This window comes from Micrasema longulum, unplaced genomic scaffold (genome assembly GCF_059751315.1).
Source record: "Micrasema longulum isolate JH-2025_06_02 unplaced genomic scaffold, ASM5975131v1 h1tg001259l, whole genome shotgun sequence".
NCBI classification, from domain to species: domain Eukaryota; kingdom Metazoa; phylum Arthropoda; class Insecta; order Trichoptera; family Brachycentridae; genus Micrasema; species Micrasema longulum.
The window spans coordinates 148,449-168,848 of NW_028278446.1; the positions used below are offsets into that span (position 1 = coordinate 148,449).

The 20,400-nt window shown below is 31.5% G+C and overlaps 1 protein-coding gene across 5 annotated transcripts in view; it reads right to left on the minus strand.

The window, feature by feature from the left end:
• Positions 1–20,400, minus strand: part of milt (trafficking kinesin-binding protein milt) — a 146,267-nt gene that overhangs the window by 78,456 nt on the left and 47,411 nt on the right. For all 5 annotated transcript variants that reach the window (XM_088234595.1, XM_088234596.1, XM_088234590.1 and 2 more), the window contains 2 exons: positions 13,459–13,563; positions 11,524–11,628 (listed from right to left, as the gene is read on the minus strand). In XM_088234595.1, the coding sequence (XP_088090721.1) occupies positions 11,524–11,628; positions 13,459–13,563 (210 nt within the window). The remainder of the gene's footprint in view (positions 1–11,523; positions 11,629–13,458; positions 13,564–20,400) is intronic.

The following is a 20,400-nucleotide window of genomic DNA, read 5'->3' on the forward strand; positions in this document are numbered from 1 at the left end:
AACTGAGGAATATCACATGATTTTAATTATAATATTTTTAAATAAATATTTAAACGATCATTAAATTCGCACTACTAGCGCACACAAACCCACTTAGTATAATGTTTTCAAGCATCGGATTATGAGTTACGGCGCCTACATACTATTGGTGTAAGAATATAATTCACTTCCTATTCGATTTTTTTCCCAGGGGCAAAAAAGTGTATCAGGCACAGAAAGCTCGTACAGTACTGAAAAAACCTAACGCGTTACACGAGTCAACTCATTCTCAGCAATTGACTTAAACAAAAAGCGTGCAATAACGGGATTACAACGGTGTAAATAAAATACAACGTTGATCTAATTTTAATTTATCAATCTTGAAGTAAGTTAACTGAATAAAAGGATGAATATATAATTTTAAAAACCGATTTAATAGAGCAACAGCCAGGATTCCAGTGAAATTAAATAAATGCAAATTAAAGTACGAAATCAATCGTTACAGCTTATTTCACTACCCATACCCATTAAAATAATTGCTTCAAAATAGTGGCCGACCGAAGTTTCGGTTTCGGAAAATTTCGGCTCAGCCGAAACCCGCGGCCGGGATGTGTCGGATTACATTCGGCTGTATTTGGGTGCATCGTATAGCTCTTGACGATACAAATTATATATGTAACATAACAACGAATTAAAAAGCACTAAAAATAAACAAATGTACTGATTAAATTAATGCCTTTTATTTCATTGTGTATTTTATTTAACACTTTATTTTAATGAACTCGTAAGGTTTTACAATAAAAACGTCTAATTTAGGGCGTTTTAAAGTTAATTTTAACTTACATATTTAACATATTACAACAGAGATGAAGAACATTTAAGAGAAGGTAATATAGAAGTCTAGGCATCTACAGGGCTTATGACCTGTCAATGGCTGGTTTAAGTGGCCACTTTACACACTGTGTAACATTCACCATTCTGCCTATATTTGAACATCTATATTCCTTCAATTCTTTCATCTGTTGATGTTTGTGAAGTTAAAGAGCTGAAACCTTTATTTATGCGGGTGAGATTCATCAAATTGAATTATTTCACCTACATACCATTGACAGGTCATAAGCCCTGTAGATGCCTAGACTTCTATTTTACCTTATCTTAAATGTTCTTCATCTCTGTTGTAATATGTTAATATAAACAGCTCCACAGGGAGTTGAATCCAGTCCTTGTCTACAAAAATTTGGACAAACTCAAAATATTGTTACATATTTAAATAAGTTTCGGTTTCGGCCTAAACTAGAACAAAAGCCGAAATTCGACTTAGGCTGAAAATCTTGTTTCGGTCGGTTGCTACAACTAAACCGCCAGAACCCCCCCCTTAATGAGAATAAACTGCTTTATTTTTTGGCTGATTCGAAAGTATATTTGTAAAACGAATTTCCTCTCTAAACTCTAAACACGAGCATTTGGGTCCATTGGAGCGATAGAAACTATAATATGTACTAATAATATATAAAAATGTTAAAAATTGTGAAACATGTATGTGAATTATTAAAAAAAAACTATTTACTTTAATTAAAAATAATTTACATAGATTTTTTTTTATGGTGAAGTCTTCAAATTTTAAAAGCAATATTAACTGTGTGACACACAATACGTAGATGGTATCACATATTTTGCAAAAAATGCAACAATTTTTTATTTTTTTTAAATAATTCTTATTGGATTAATCTATAACTAATAAAACGTGTTTAATTACGGCAAAACCTTTTCAAGTGAATATCTTATAACTACAGAAACAATGAAAATATTTTCCTTTCGTACTAAGAAATACCATAAGATACCACCACACCGGAGTGAAAGAATAAAAAATCAATACCGAATTTGACGATATCTTTATACTACGTTTTATATATTAAATGATATGCTGAGTTTGGTATCGGTAAGTGTATAGGTAAGTGCAACCAAGCGAATTTGCAAATAATCGAGCAGTCTTACTAACTTAGTATTTTTAGGGCGTTGAACTTTTATACACATTTCAAATCGAAAATTAAATGTTAAAATGGCGTGTATAGAAATACTTTGATGAAAAATGCAATAAGTATGTCAGGTTATATAGAATGTACATCATTTTTTCTAGAATAAACAATCTAATAAGGTCGATTTTGTTATTAAATAAAAATATTATTTTACTAACATAAAGCGTATTTCGAAAATACTCAAAAATAATGATAACTAATAATAATTAAGCTAATTCAAAATATCACGTGATCATTCAAAGCTAGTTTAATACTAAATGTAGGCATTGAACAGACGTGAACACATACGGCTCTCCGTTGTGGAATAGCGGCTCCAAATGCCTATTTATAAAAACACTCATATTTTCTTTCCCCATTATTTTTGCTAGCTTAGTCTTGAATTCTAAATCCTGTTTTTATATTTTCTTATGTGTATTTTTTAAACGTAATGTTGTAATTAATGTATGTATATGTAGAATATGCAAATAAACGTTATACTCGTAAATGCATATTTAATACTACGTGAAAACACTTTGGTTTGGCTCTTTTATATATACAATAAAGCTCCATTAATTTGAGGGAAAATGCAAACGCAAAATTTACGCAAAAATATATCATTTCTTGCTTTTGAAATAATACAGCGAACTAGAATTATTAAAAACTTACTTAAACATGTCTAGCAAAGTTATTGCTTTGACGAAGAAACTCGTTTACGATCAGCGAGGTCCCGCATAGCGGTCCGGATATTTGACCAGCCGGATGACTGGAGTTCGGATAAACGGAGTTTTACTGTATCCTAAAATTCAGAATATAGATATCGTTGATCGACCCTCGTATCTCAATAATAGGACCTATAGGTTTATACGAGTTTAAGGAGAGCATCGGCACTTTCATACACAATTAATTTAATCACATCTTCTGTATACGAGTATTTAAAAGGCAATGTTCGAATGGTTGTCCTCGATGGACTGAATAACTACTGGACCGATTTACGTGCGGTTTTCGGATAAATGTACATCTTTGCCACGAGATGTGATTTGGCTTAATATTTTTATTTAAAAAAAAACATAAATTTCATATGATGCAATATGATATAAATATTCGTTTAATTTGTATATATTTTTGGATTCAGGAAGCATTAAAAATATTTTACAGTAAAAAACGCTATTTGCATAGAAGCATTCAAAATTACTGAATAATTTAATGCATCAGCTTGAATTTTTTTTGTTGAAAAATTACCAAGTTGAAATAAGGTACACCTAAAACAAATTTCAATGAAAACAACGAAAAGTTACACCATCTTTTTTACGTTTATCCGAATGGTTTTTACACGCTTTCATGACACAACCAAGCATTTCGGTTTCGATTTAAATGTCAAGCTCACGCCAAAATCCGGCTGGCGGTTAAATAACGACTAAATACGCATAGGGCAGGACTAAGCGTTTGAGCATGAGTTAAGTGTCATAATTTTAGAGGGTTCCGGGTGCGTATATGTATTAATAGGTCGATGGTTTTATTTGAGAACACCGAAACTGTTTCTACGGTTAAATAAAACCATTATAAAGTAAAGTTTTGTTAGTATATTTAATAATGTTTAATCTTAAGAGGAAACGCGGTCCGACTTTTCTCCGTACAAACGTATTCACATATTTTCCAAATGGATTATGGCACTAGAAAAATAGTTTTTTTACACACTGTGGATATTTACCGTTAACGTGTCCCTAATTTTTTGTTTTTACCACCCAAAAACTAGTAACAAAGCACAGTTTTATCTGCTGTCTTTGGGCACGCGGTATACGAATATCTATAACTATTTTTGAAAAAAGCAAAAAGAGTTGATACCAAAAATATATTCTGATACTCTGTCTAAAAAAATAACAAAATCGGTTCAGTTTTGAAGTGCAGAAAACGGTACAGCAAAACGTCGATTTTGTCTATTCTAACAAAAGGTCTGACATGCCGTTGTCTTTTTCGCACAGTATCGGTGAGGCATCTGCAAGACAGTGTAAAAACAATGTTCGAACACCTATGTATCAAAATTCGCTATCCTCACAATTTATCTAAACCGAAACACAAAAATAATAATGTAAATATCTAATTTGGACTTAATACAGTAATTGATATCAAACATTCGATTGTGTTCATTTCATCTATTCAGCAAGAACTCAATTCTAGCAATAGCAAAGCATTGCCGGGTTCAGCTCGTTACATATTAAAAAAACTGCACCCGAAAAATACACTGACGTCAAACAAAATGATTTGTTTTGTCACATTGCTTGGTTCATAACCGAAGAGCAAAGAGCGATGATTTCAGCGGTTCTGAGTACTGAAATAGTTCCAGCACATATGCGTATGCCCGGAGTAAACTTTAAAAATAAATTATAAATCTCACAATGTCACCGAGGACAATTTCGTAAATTACTGTTACACACAAATAATATTTATTCCGTTTTCTTGAAAGCTCACCAATTTTCGCATGAAAAATATGCTAGCAATTTTTTTTTGTGTGATATGCCACGCGATTTGTTGCGAAAACATAATACTCGTTACTATTGATTTATTTTTGCGGTAAAAAGTACAATTAAAATATTAACTAGTGGTTAATATTAAATTTATTCAATGTAAAATACTAAAAAGAGACTTACAAAATATTAATGATTATGATAAAATTATGAATAAACTTATCAATGAAACTTCTTGGTTTAGTTTTACTTTTTATTATTTTGGCCAACTTGTACAATTGAACAATTTTGTAAACAATTTACCAGTCTTGAAGATGCCTACTTAGGCGAAAGCGCTCGTTGGTCAAAATAATAAAAAGTAAAACTAAACCAAGAAGTTTCATTGATAGGTTTATTTATAATTTATCATAATCACTAACTATGGAGTTTTATCAAGAAATATCAACAAAAAACTTCAGTATTACAAAATATTATTTTAAATATCCAATATGATATATTTTAGTTAGAATAAATGTCGACCAAAGGTTTATAATAGTCCCAACTTAACACGGATTTATCTAGCAAGCCGAGACATAAAAATAATTAATTGTCATACGTAATTTTGTATACAATAATAAATATTCTTTATGAGTTACGACATTCTCCTTATAGAAAATACAAAATAATTAATAACTTACGTTTTATTTTGCATAATTTTTAATCACGTATTCTGCAAATAATAAACAAAGTTAGGTTACGATCTCTTATATTTTTCCCCAACCCGGGCATATGAAGAATACAGTTCTGCGTGTAAAATAGGAACATAACCTTAGACATGTGTTTTCGACTCGATGGATGCTTTTAGGTACATATCCCGAAAAGGGAAATCAAGTGGTGATAAGTTCGCCTCGAAGCGTAGTGGTTGGCGCGATCGCCTATCATGCTTGAGGTCCCGGGTTCAATTTCTGGTGGGATGGAAGTGAAATATTGATTTTAAAGTGGTTCTACTCTGAAATATTTTATTGTTCCTGGACTGGCACCTGAAGCGGAAGGCTATTCATCTTACCTTCCACGTAACAAAAATAATCAAGATACGCTGCAATCGGGGTACTAATGTAGTGTCCCATTCACCACTGAGTGAGGTTAGGTTAGGTTAGGTTAGTTTTTTAGCCAGTATAAATCTGGCACTACCTGGACAGCACGGGCTGTCAGGTGTCTATAAAGATTTTCTCATCCTTCGCAAAAAAAGGTTAGGTTGGGTTAGTTTTTTTTCTTCAAAGGAATAACCCGCTAAGCCTCTATTTTGAGGATTGTCAGCAGGTGGGATAGAGGGGATATGGAAGGAGGTAATGAAAAGTACACCACAACACCCAGACCAATTGAGAAAAAAACTTTTTTGGATTTTTTTCTTGCAACTGGCGAGAATCGAACCCGCGACGCCAGTTTCACAGATAGCCGTCTAACCAACTGCGCCACGGCGCCTGTATAGTTAGGTGAGGAAATGATGATGATGATCTGTCATATGTATGTAGATAGGAACCATGATAATAGAAACGTATAGATTGCCAACCAGCGCTGAAAAGAATTTAAAAATATACGATATGATTGTTTTACGTATGTTTAAAAAATATATATATTTTATAAAATAACAGCAGATTTTTTATTCCCGCAAAGCCGAGGCTTGTTTGCGAGTTACATTTTTTTGTTTGTTATTTATTTTCACGATCATTTTATTTACATATGTAAAATATTATTTTATGGTGAAGTATGAAACACTTTGTTTACGAAGTCACTTGGGAGGTGATATACAATACACGTAACTCCTTCATTTTCTCCGGATATTAATACGATAACAAGAAAACAATTAATTGATAAAGATTTTTAAGTTTCTCACGTAAAAAAGATAACATTCCGCGTCTAGAAATGTTTACGTCAAAATAATCGAAGACATGCGTGGATAAAGGTGTTATGTAACAAAAAGAAAAAGCAAAGATATCTGGGATTTAAGTTTTGAACACCAATACCATTATTTTTATTGATAAAATAACTGATGTTTTTTTTTTTATCAAAATCGATTTTCTGCTACTTTTTGATGGTGTAGTTGGCTTTATATAAAAGAACTGTACATAAAATCTTTATTTATGTAAAAAAAAAAGTACATCTAAAAAAAAATGCGACATAACGCCTTCATCTACTAACTTTGTCGACTATTTTTTTATTTTTTTAAAATTATTTATTAAGGAAAAACAACAGTTGTTATATAAGAATACAACATATAAAAAATAATACATACATCCAGTTAAAGTTTTTCACAAATATAATGAGAGAACATGTTACACAGTAAAGAGAAAAAAAATATATTATGTAAGACATGATAAAAAAAAGAGCTCGTAAGAAGGTTAAGGGACGAGGAAATAAGAGTGGAGGAGTGGGGTAGAGGGATTTTCATAATATAGTTGACCAATTCAAAATTTTTGATATTATAATAAAATAAACATAATTAAAGGAACATAAACTTATTACACACTGACAAATGTTTCATTTTACAGGACTGCTTAAACCTCATGGAGATAATTCACTAGATGAGCCCTTTAGCTCTATGGCATAGAACAAAAGCGTTATAAACCTGCGATAAAGTTATAGTTAAGATGGTATTCCGATCCTTATTCTACCACTATAGTAAGGATTCTACCACTCTGCCAAGGCGTAACTTTATACAAAGTTTATGAGTAAGGCACCGTATTTCTAACAGTGAATTTGAGATACCTACGCATTTTTTATAAGTATTTGGAAAGAACGATTGTATGGCCGCATAGAGAGAATAATAAAATACAATAATATTGTTTTGGAAAATTGTGGACACTTGATGTTTTTAGAACGAGGTCTTCAATTGTATTAAAACAGCTTTGAAATTTTGATTGCGCGAAAAAGGCACATATTGGATATAATGAAGAACTATAAAAATATAAATAATATCGCAATCGATCAACTGTCAGTAAGATAACCGACATAAACCTTGATGTTATTACTTTTTTCTCAGGGTAATCAATACTCTTGAGATATTAATAATACGAAATGTGTTTTACAATTCTTTTTAAGTGGAATTAATTACACAACGTAATTAGAGAAAACTAATCACATTTAACAAACATTTTTATGGTAAATATCAATGGAGAAAAGGGTATTTCCAGTTTTTTTTTTAAATTATTATTTTACAAACAAGAAAAATTACGATGGTAACGGTTTTATTGTCTTTTCCGATAAATTCTCGTCGGATAAATTTTCTACAAGGTTTAATATATGTACATTTTGAATGACCTAAAGACGAGACGCCCTATGGGACAAACGGTACGTGTTACGTTACCGCGCCATACTTGTACGCAATGTTTGTTAAAAGCGCACTCGGCGGGCATGGTGTGTGACGTTAAAGGACGTGACGACTACTGCAAACGGTTTTGTATGCGCTCGTTTTTTAACCCGAAAATTATAAATGAAAACTGGATATTTATACATTGATACGTAGTTATGTCATTAAAATTGTCTAAATCTGCTCTAAATATTTAATACTGTGAATGCCTGTAAAGGAAAGGGTCAATTTTGTCTCACTTTATTGACAGTTGACTTTTTTAGCAAAATAATATTTGGAAAACTTAGGAAAAACAAGACAAATATGTTTTTGTAAACTCTTCAAACAACATGAGGTATATTTTCATTTCAACTTAACTAAAACGTGTTACAGGAAAAGTTTAAGATTGTATACATTTATTTACATTTTCACAGGCTTTCCGAACTTGTATGGGCCATTTGAAACAATAGCGGACATAGAGTAGATTAGATAGTGTGTCGTTAAATTTAATGTCCGATGAAAAATTAAACAAAAAGATCTTAAACAAAGGGCAAGCAGCACTATTTATTTTGTAGAAGAACAAAACAAAATATTGTTTAACTGACACTCTTTGTTTTCAAAAGTTCTGTTTAATTGTTTTCATGTGTATTAGTTCTCATGAGTGTAAAATATCTAATATTCTTCAGAGGTATTTTACTTCCTTTACCTTTACCAGACCTATGTATGGAGTATCTTGATGTATGGCTGCAAGACATGGTGCCTATCCGAAAGAGACTAGAAGCTTTTGAGATGTGGTCCTATAGAAGACTACTAGGAATTTCCTGGAGAGACCACATTACAAATGAGGAGGTTCTCCAAAGAATCGAAGGTGGAAGGCACTTGCTCAGGACCTTGTCCGAAAGGCGAGCGAGATGGATCGGCCATGTAATACGTCAAGAAGGCCTCCTGCATGTCATAATGGAGGGGATGACCGAGGCGACAAATTCTAGGGGACGCCCACGTCGAGAGTACCTGGAGGACCTATTAGAGGACGTGCGCTGCTCATCATATGTTGACTTTAAAAGAGCCGCACAAGACAGGGAGCAATGGAGGAGAAGAATGAATGTAATTGCTGCCAGCCAATCCCAGGATTGAGACCAGAGAAGAAGAGAAGAAGAAGACCAAATAAAATACTAGAATACTCGTCAAACACAAAATCAGTATTATCAACGTACATCAAAAGCTTAAGCGGACACATTGTACGAACACCGGAGGAATTGTTCAAAGATTAAAAAGAGTAATGTTGAAATATCGTGCATGTTAAGTTATTTATATAAATTACTTTATTATAAAGGAACATATTTTTTGTATGGTGTAAAAAACCTGGTTGATTTACGAATACGTAAGAGACATTATGAAAGTAAGAACATTTGACACTTCAGACAGGTTTTTTTATGAAACTACCGAGTGTCGAAACAAAAGTTTTATTTTGATTCATTAAAAACAAACTAATAATATGGATATATTTACTCAATTATTGTATTTAAATTTATATCGAATAAATACAGTGAATTCAATCTTAAGTTTAAAAATGATACACTTTTTTGAAGACCATAATAATTGGAAGGTCCATTTTACACCACGGTAAAAATCCACACAGCACAATAAAATAACACATGGTAGATTAATATTTATTGTATTATAATATATTTTTTGCATTCATTTATTTAATACCAAGTTAACGCAATAACCAGTACATCGTGAAGCTGGCTAATCTCCAATCAATTAATTAAAAAAATATTGTAAAAAGCATACAAAAGGAAATTCCCTTTTGTAGGATTTTTACCTGAAAGCAGCCGCTAAATAAATTTTAAATTTAAAGAATACAATAAATGTCAATATACCCTAATTTTATTGTGCCCGGTGGATTTCGACAGTACGTGTGAAATGGGCCGAAGACGGAAGATGTGTTTCTATTATTGCACTTGGGTTAAAAATAGACTTATTTCTAGTACGTTTGACCTGGATAAGGAATACGTTAGTAAAGAATAGCGAAATAATCACATGTTAAAAAATAAATAATGTAAATAACACTTTAACCCAGTTCAAAAACATATGCACGGTATTTCAGGGCCAGACAGGGAAACTTTAGAGGAACATTCCTGATGGTGAACTTTAAAAAAAATCCTGATTATTTTTTTCCAAGAACTAATTTTTATTTATATATATACGTATATATACTAGCATCCCTTCTACAAACCCCTACTCCTCCCCCTACAAAAAAAAACGTATTTGACCAACGAAGCGGTATTCACCAGACGCGGTCAAGGGAAACGGCTGTGTAGGGGAGGGGTAGGGGTTTGTGAAAGGGATGAAATCCAAAGGGATTAAGGATTCACTCCATTTTGAGATTGTAAAAAAAGGTTTTTAGAAAAATAAAAATGTTTTTTGGAAAAAAATTATTCGGATTTTTTAAAAAGTTTACCACGAGGAATTTTTCTCTGAAGTTTCGCGGTCTGGTCTTGAAACACCATGTATAAAGAGATCAAAAGATTAAAGTCGGGCTTAATTCCAGAGAAAGTCTAAAGATATCGTAATATATGATTGGCCCGGCCCGCTTAAATTAGTTTACGAGTTTGATAAACTGTTTATTTACAATATTTTAATCTGCCCCGTGGCTATAACTAAGCAGATTGAACTAGTTTGAAGCAGGAAAGAAAAATAATCAAGTTTTAATTTGTGTATGTAACAAAATAAACAAAAAAGTTGATTGAAATGTTGGTTCCAAGAACTTTGTCAGTCGCAGTTACCTAATTAACTTCGTGTTGTAATTTGCAAAAAAAAACATGCTTTATGTTGAAACTATTCTCCAATTGTCACAAATGTACAAATGTACAAATTATAATGAATCGAGTTAGTAGAAAAAATGGTATAAATTTCATTTCATTAAAAAACAATTTATAGCGGGTTAGAAATCATTAAATAACGAGTATCGACGCAGTTTTAAGGTGATTGAAAACACTATGTACAAAAATAATAAGTACCTAAATAATAAGTACTTAAATAATAAGTAGGAGTTCTACGGTATTAACTTACATTCAATAACAAATAAACGTTTTAAAAAAAGTTTGTATTCTGACTTTAATTGCTAATCGAAACGTTTATTTTTTATTTTAAAAGAGTTTGAAAATGATTATTTAATTTCAAACAGAACTAGATAAACGAAAAACCGTGTAAGATGGCGCACTGGTATGTAGCACTCGAACGTACAATTTATGTACAGGACGCAAACTAATTTCAGTGATCGTCGCGGATAAATTACTTTTGCGAATTAAATTATCAAAATTAAAACTTGTATAATTATATTTTAAGATATCAAACAGTATTTTAGTGGTATTTTCAATGGTAGGAAACTGCAACGGCAGGATTATTTATTCGTGTTTTGTCTATTCTAGCGACACCTGTGATTTTAAGCGAGAAACTCGCGAACCAATGTAATATGATAAACTTACCTGGCGATTGTGGCGCTACCTGCCGTACTACGGTAGAAATATTTGCATCGAGTTTTACGATAAGAGGTGAGGCGAAAGAATTATAGTTTAATGACATTAGTATTATTAAAAATAAAAATACGGTAAAGCGGTGTCCTTGAAAATAATTCCCCAGCTAATCGGGACAAAAATCATTACGTGTGTATTTGTATGGAATGAATTTTACGATAGGTTTAAATTAAAATGTGATATAAAAATGTAGTGGTACTTACTAAAATAATTAAGGGTCTCCCTGATTTGATCAGGCGATAATTTCAGGTCGACGTCGTCTATTTTCAGAGCTGGAGATGGAATAAACCAATCTTGATTCTCGTACCCTGAGAGAAAAAAAATGAATCAATATAATACAGGTGCCTGTGTTTATGATTCATATTAGTAATTATTATTGTAGTCCTTTCTCACATATAGATTACGCAGGCAGGATGTCTAAGTTAAACAGAGTTGCACAGTTTAAACCCGCGTTGTCTCCTTTATATGTAATACAACAGAGATGGAGAATATTTATGAGAAGGGAATATGAAAGGCTAGGCACACATAAAGGTTATGACATGTTATTAACTTGTATAGGTGATCACTTTACTCACTGTGTAACGTTCATCATTCTGCCAATGTTTGACAACTAGTTTTTATAAAATTCTACCTACTATCTGTCGATTTTTATAAAGTAAAAGAGCTAAAACCTTTATTGTCATGGGTGAAATTCATATGGAATTTAATACCTACTAAAAAAGGCTCAAAATATGTAAAATGCTTTTTTAAAAATCATTTATTATACTAGAAACATTATTATTCAATACATTTTATCAAAAGAAAACAACTTTCTCAAATAATAAAAAGGTTATAAATTTTGATACACATCACAAGTAAAAATTAAACTCTCTTTTTTAGTTTTTTGTGGTTTTATCATGCACCTTAGTGACGTGTTATCAAGAAATATATTTTTTTTAAAAAAACAATATCAATAATAACAGTTAACATTAATTAAGTTATACACAATTAACCATGATTTATTTATTAATTGCATAGCACTTTAAAATATGGAAACCTTAGTAATACTTGCTTTCTGGAATAAACGTATTTTTATTATTGCAATATTATTATATCAAGGAAAATTCAAAAGTAAAAAAAAAATACATGTAAAAAGTTTTTTTTAATTATTAAGGTTCAACTGCAATTATTGATAAAATAATAATGATAAAATAATAATAATAAAATATAAAAAAAGTGAGAAAACGCTATTCCAAAGATTTATCCAATGATGCACGAAAAATATGAAAATTGGCACGGAAAAAAGGAGAAGCCATAAGTTATCCGCTTTTAAAGAAATTTACATACAATTGTTGGTAAAATTCCAGTATTTTTTGCGTATGCTTACGTCTGTCTGTCGTTGGAAAAAATTAAATAACACACACTCAAGATACTATTTTGCTGTTGCGAATACAAACAAATTGCTGATGAATGAAATTTTGCGGTTATTCTAAGGGTTCTGTCAACTCCAAGCACAATATAATTTTAATAAAGGGCTTTATGGGCCTCAAGTGAAATCAAATGTTTTAATTATTAGATAAATATTTTTTTAGACAGGCGTCGTGGCTCAGTTGGTTTAACGGCCAAATGTGAAACTGGCGTCGCGGGTTCTATTCCCGCCAGTTGCAAGAAAAAAATCCAATAAAGATTTGTTTCTCAATTTGTCTGGGTAATTCATAACTTTCCTACCTGCTGACAAGCCTCTACAATAGAGGCTTAGCGGGTTATTCCTTTAAAAAATATTTTCAAAACTACACGAAATATTTAGTTCCCCGTCTCCAATTAAGGCATATTACAATTATTATGATATATAGGAGCTAGATAACAGCACGTCGATATTTGTTGCGCTGTATTATTTAGGTGCCTAAATGCCGAACACTCTTCTAGGGGAACGGAAGGCCTGTTGACTACTGTCAACAGGCCAGCTTCTCCTGAAGAGTTTTAAGTGGTTTTCTCTCTAGAATATCCTTCCTGATCCCAAAAATTTAGCTACAATTTAAAGTAATTTAACTGCAGAAAAATCCCTTTTTTGAAATATAAACCCTGTATATTATAAGCAAGGTAAAAAATAATGCAAAATAATAAAAACTAGAAAAGCTTTCATAATATTGAAGACTTACCAGAGAATGCGGTGAGCGTATCTGCTCTGAGCTTATATTTAGGGATGTTCTCGTGGAGCAGACTAATGATTTCTACTTCGGGTAATTCTCCACCGCTGCAGACCTCTGAAAAAAGACATTTGTTATTAAAAAACTAAGCTTCAATCGAAGTACTAAGACTTTCGAAACAATTATGAGGAGCTAACGAGTTTAAACCGGAGTTGTTTGTGATCGCTCACCTTCTACAAGTACTAAATCAAGAGGTGGGGGAGTATTGCTGGCGATTAATAAGAAATATTCATCAAAACACCTTAAAAATAATAATCTCATCTCGGAACAAATATTCGTTCAAGTGAGCACAGCTTTTGAAAAATTCATAATTGGATGTGTCTATTTTCCACCACTTACTGATTCAGAAAATTATCAGAGGCATTGTGAAGACATCGAGTTTTTGTGTTCAAAATACCCTAACAACAAACTAATTATATTTGGTGACTACAACCTTCCCAACTTGTCGTGGGGAAATAGTGAGAGTGGCTATATTCATAGTGAAAGTGAGAACGATCGGGCGCGACCAATACTGGACATGATTAACTTTTTAAATTTTTATCAACATAATTTTATTTATAACGTGAAAAATAAGTTGCTAGATTTAGTTTTGTCAAATTATGCTAACCTTAATGTTGAAAAGAGCGTTGATCCGATCTTGCCAATTGATGATTACCACCCTCCTCTTGAATTAACATTATATTTACACGAAACCTGTTCAAAACACACTGATATTTCTTTAAATTACAAAAAGGCTGATTTTGATTCAATTATTAATCAACTTTCTAAAACTGACTGGACTTTTTTAAATAATGATAATACAGAAATATCTATTTGCCATATGTATGACATAATTTTTAATTCTATAGATAAATTTGTCCCCAAGTATCAACTTAAAATAAACTATCCAAAGTGGTTTACCGCTGAACTTAAAATTTTACTAAATTCAAAAAAAGTACTACACAAAAAATTTAAGCAAAGTCGGAGTATTCATGATTATCAGGAATTTTCCAAAACAAGAAACGAATGTAAAACGCTTTCCAAGATATGCTTTAAATCGTATGTAAAAAGTATGGAAAATTCGGCGTTAAACTCAAACAATCTTTGGAACTACATAAAAAAATTAAACAATTCTCATTTCGAATATCCAAGTGCTATGCATCTAGATGGAAAATTAGTGAATGGCACTGAAAATATTGTAAACCTTTTTGCAAATTTCTTTAAGGAAGTGTATGATGAACCTATTCCAGATGATAAGATTCCAACCTTTACTTTTGATAAAACAATTACGCTTTCAAACTGTCAAATTAATATGTTGTCTTGTAAGAAGAGACTACTCTCTTTAGATGAAAATAAATCAGCAGGTCCTGATAATGTTCCGCCTATTTTTCTCAAAAAATGTGCCTCAGTTATAGCTGAACCTCTCACCACGTTTTTCAATAAACTATTGTCAATGGGATGTTTTCCCTCCAAATGGAAATCTAGCTATATAACTCCAATTTTTAAAAAGGGGGACGACTCAGATATTAAAAACTACCGTCCTATATGCATCCAATCAGTCATACCCAAACTTTTTGAGTCACTCATACTTGACCAAATTCAACATGATGTCTCAAATATAATAGACACTAAACAACACGGTTTTATAAAGGCGCGGTCAACTGCCACAAACCTAATGCTTTACCATAATTACATATCGGAAGCCTTTAATGATAAAAATCAAGTTGATAGTATATACACCGATTTTACTAAGGCGTTTGACAAAGTCTCTCACAAAATATTACTAAGTAAGCTGTATGGTTTGGGTTTTCGTGGAGCTATCCTTGATTGGTTTCGAGCCTATCTATCTGACAGGTATCTATATGTAAAAATCAGAAATGTAAAATCAGACTGTTTTTCTGCCTCTAGTGGTCTTCCACAAGGCAGTCACCTAGGGCCTGTTCTTTTTCTAATGTTCGTAAATGACATTACATCCTGTTTCCATGATGTCGAAGTTTTGCTTTTTGCGGACGATATTAAAATATTTAAAAAAATATCGGACATTAATCATTGTGAAACTCTGCAATCAAATATTAATAATTTGTATAATTGGTGTAAAAAAAATAATTTATTTCTTAATATTCAAAAATGCAAAATTATGACATTCTGCCGCAACAGGAATCCCATCGTTTTCACGTATAAAATAAATTCTTCACCTTTAGAAAAAGTTACAGAGATGACAGACTTAGGTATTCTTTTTGACGAAAAACTGAGTTTTATTAAACATATACAAAACATTACAAATAAGAGCATGAGAACCTTGGGATTTTTGCTGCGAACGATACGGGATTTTGAGTCTATAAACATAATGAAAACATTGTATATTGCCCTAGTGCGAAGTCAACTCGAGTATAACTCAGTTATATGGTCACCGCATTACAGGGTTCATGTTAAGGACATCGAAAGAGTTCAGCATAAATTTTTGCGTTTTATCAATTTTAAATTAAGTATACCGATTGAATACATAAATTACTCATACTTAAATGATTATTTAAACATCCAAACATTAGAAAACAGACGAAAATTAAATGACTTGCTTTTTTTGTTTAAAATAATAATGTCGATGTTCGATTGTTGTGAACTTATCAATTTGATTAATGTGCGAGTGCCTGGTCGAGTTACCCGATGTAATACTTTGTTCTACTGCGGTCCATCATCGACCAATTACAGCGCGAATTCGCCAGTAATGCGGATGCATGTACTCGCGAACCAATATGCTAACAACATCGATGTCTTTAGCGTGAGTCTTGTAAATTTTAAATATCAATGTATATGTTCCTTATCAAATAGAACTTAATATTCTGTTCATATTGTATTTTATAACATTATGTACCTAGCTGCTTTAAACCTTTAATTGTATTTCTTTAGCTTATTAAAAAAATAGAAATATATATATATTGCTTTAATTTTTTTAACACCAACTTAACTTTAAAACACAGTTCTATATTTTATTACAGTATATTGTTTTTTTTATTTTTTAAATTTATGTTGTTAATACACTCATCTTTTTATTTTTATACCAACTATACTTCTTAACACTGTTCCTTTATTTTGTTCCTTTATTTTATTTCTTTATATTGTGTTTTTTTTTTTTTTTTTTTTTTTTTTTAAATCTATGCTGTTTATATACTCATCTTCTTTTTTTATACCAACTTTACTTCTTAACACCGTTCTATCTTTTGTTGCTTTATATTGTATTTTTTAAATTTAATGTTGTTTATATACTTATATTTTGTAAAATTTTCATGTATGTAAAAGCCTTATGGGCGTGAAAAAATAATAAAAAAAAAAAAAAAAAAAAAAAAAAAAAAAAAAAAAACAATACGAACTTATTAGCAATGTAAGTACTGACCCTATTTAGGTACTTAAGGCTTTTTTAATTGATTTTTTGGCAACATGATTTGTTTGGGTACACAAAGGGCACACTTTACAGCGTAAACAAACTGCCATGTTCGCGTCTTTCAGAATTCTGTCATCAGAGGGAGCTGTTTTCACTAAACATGAAAGTTAGTTATTTACATTACATTGTGTATATGAATATAAATGTATTTTATAAGACATATTTGTAATACAGGTATTCTAATATGTCGACAAAAAAATATCGGTAAATCTCTTTCTGTCTTTATGAAATCAATGCCCTGGAGGTATATCGCTTTATTGCTTGCAATAGTTTCCATTAAAATAATAGTAAAACATAATTAAAAATGTACATTTAATCGAATTATGTAAAGATAGTATTTATATTTTGAATGCGCGTCATTTTATTGACAAAATTTCTTAATAAAATCCTAATTTTCGTAGCGAAATTTTAAATTCATTATGTCGACAAACATCATAATATTATCTTATTAATTACATATCGTAATACGGGTTCCGGCAGAAATATACACAACCGAGACCATGAATAGGATTTTGTACTACAATAACAGCAAGGTTTCCACTGAGGATTGTTGCACAGCACAATGCGAATATATTTGCGTCATAAGAAAATCTACGACCGTTACAGCAAAATATATTAAAGAAAGGAAAATAATATTTACTGTTAATTTGTTTTACAAATAAAGCAATACTTTTTCTACTGATTTTGATGAAAAAAATTCATAAAGCATAACACAGATTTTAATGTATAATATTATACATCATTATAGTTATATTATAGTATTTAATAGGTTGTGGTTCGGTAATGTTTTCTTAGACTCGCGGATCACAGTTTCAAACCTCGCTTAACTACGAATTGAATTTCATTTTTGGCTCAGTTACATGCAAGTTGAATTTAACTCAAGAGTAAAAATTTTTGGGTAATTTATGGTTCATGTTTACATTATGAAAAGGGGAAAAGGTTACTTTTTGCTGAGCCACGTAGATAAATAGAAGTATAGTTACCTAAATAACATAAACAATAGGATTATAAACGAAAACAATTCAATAATACATATCGTCGGGATCGTAGAATAACGACACATGTCATTTTCTTCAGCTTTATGTGAGAGCGGTTTAAATTTTTTTTGACACTTTATGTCCCAACTTAATAAGTACAAAAGTATATCATTTGATACTTGGGTTAGTTATATATTTTATTTTATTTTCAAATCTGGAAAAAAGACATTTATATAACTTTATCAATATCGAATATTAAAAAAATCAATGTCGCATTATTCGCACATTCGTCGTCCCGACTATATTTTCCTATTTTTTATTGAAATTTCCTAGTCTTATTAAACGGTCGTTTATAAATGACAAGTGGAGCTATTTAAAAAGAAAACGCTATAAAATATGAGAAATGCATAGCGGAATGAGCAGAAGAAACAACGATCTTTATCATTACGAGGTAGATTTTTAAGTAACCCCGTTAATCATTCTAGCGCCCGAAAAAAGCGGGTAAATTATAACGATGATAGAATGATAAATTTAGCAAACCAATTGATCCGTTTAAATGCTTTTTTGAAGGAAGAAGAACTGGAACAAAAAGCAGTACACGAGATATAGGCGCATCAGCAAAGGCAGTCTGCCTATAACGAATATTAATATTTTTTTAAATGGCAGAGAGAACTGTACGTGCCCAATTTAAATATACCAACAGTGTTCAGCGCATCATAATGTTTTATTGGTGCAATCTTCTTGCATTACACTAAAATCTCAAAAAATAATATAATGCAACCCGTGGACAAGTCTCTGCTTTTCGGGAACAATAATACAATAACATGTATGCTAGATTAAGGTAAATTGCAAGAAATAAACATTTTAAAAGGAGATTTAAAAAACACATTCAAACAAAGAGTATTTTCATGTGGATTTAATGACGGTGATGGTAATTATACGATTTCAAGGGATGAGTTTTTGATTTAAAAAAGGAATTATGACCAGTTCGAATAATTGTTCATGTTCACAAATGTGATTTTATAGAATATAATGTTTGTATTACTTGATTTTGGAATCTGCCGTGCGTTTTAAAAAATAAATATATTTTGAACGAAATGCTTCTGAATTGATTTGTTTTTATATTTTAATTTTATTTTGTACATTTATTATGTTCCAACTAAACACAAGACAGAGGTCCTGGAAGTTGTAACATAATCTATGTTTGAATTAGAGTGATTGTTTTAAGAGAAGAGTAACTATATATACTGTCTTAAAAATTTTATTGATAAATTATTGGTTTTAATTATTAAAAAAAAGAATACTTTGGAATATAATACTTTAGAGTTTGAATAAATTAAAATAAGATAAAAACGTCTTTTTAATTCTCAAATGAATAGGTAAGGTATATTAAAACTATAGTTTTATACTGGTGGTGTGCCTTTACAGTCAAAATAAAGTTTTCGGTTGCTAGATAGTACTATTTTTCAATTTTTCTGTAATTATTGAATTCGTGTTGTTATATGTATTATTCTTCTTAGTGGTAGGGGTCAGTGCTATGCAAGCTCCTGACGTCATCGCGACCTGTGAAAATCTATTGTGACGGGTCCCCGTGACGGCTACTGAGTGAAAGGCGAGAGTTTACATTCTGCAAAATCTCCCCCTCCAAGTCCAGATGCGTTAAGTATCGGTCTAATAGGTAGGGGGCGAGCTCTTGAACACCCTCAGGTTTAACCAGTGGTCCCCCGAGGATGAGGCTCCTTTTATGATGAAAGCAGAATGTGAATAGGTGTTTCCTCATCTGCACTGCAGCACCTACACGGTGTTTATTCAATCTGCAGTGCCCTGGGCGGGCTCTAGTGATAACCCTCACTTGGTTTCGTCTGAGTTTTATTGGATCAAAAGCAAAACTTTGCGAGTACCCTCGAGTTTTCATAGTGATTTTTAACAGTCGATTTATTGAATACATGCATAATTTTTGATAAAATCAAGGATCATAATATGGTCTTGTTATTGGCATTAAATTACGTTGATTCGCGTTACTTGCAAAAAATATACATTTTGTAGTTTAAATCGGTACCAAAAAATGGCAGATTCAGGTCAAAGCTTAATGTTTTTGATCCCAATTTACAACTCTGGTTTAAATAAGACGCAGAGAAAAAAGATAAAATAATGATGATTTAATGTATGCAAGAAAAGCGATTTGCTTATGAATGTTGATAAATCGAAATAAATGGTTTTTGAAAAGGATGAATATATAACTAAATGTGAGATCAGCGTGAACGGAGATATTCTGAATCAGGTAGAAGAATTTGTGTACCTGGGAAGTATGTTTACTAGGGACGGAAAGGCCGAGAGAGATCTTGAAAGGAGGGTGAGTGCCGGGAACAGGGTGAACGGTGCACTAAAATCTACTTTGGCAAACAAATGTTTATCGCAGGAGGCTAAACTAGCCGTTCACAACGGAGTTCTAGTGCCAACTCTAATGTATGGGAGCGAAGTATGGAATTAGAAAAATGA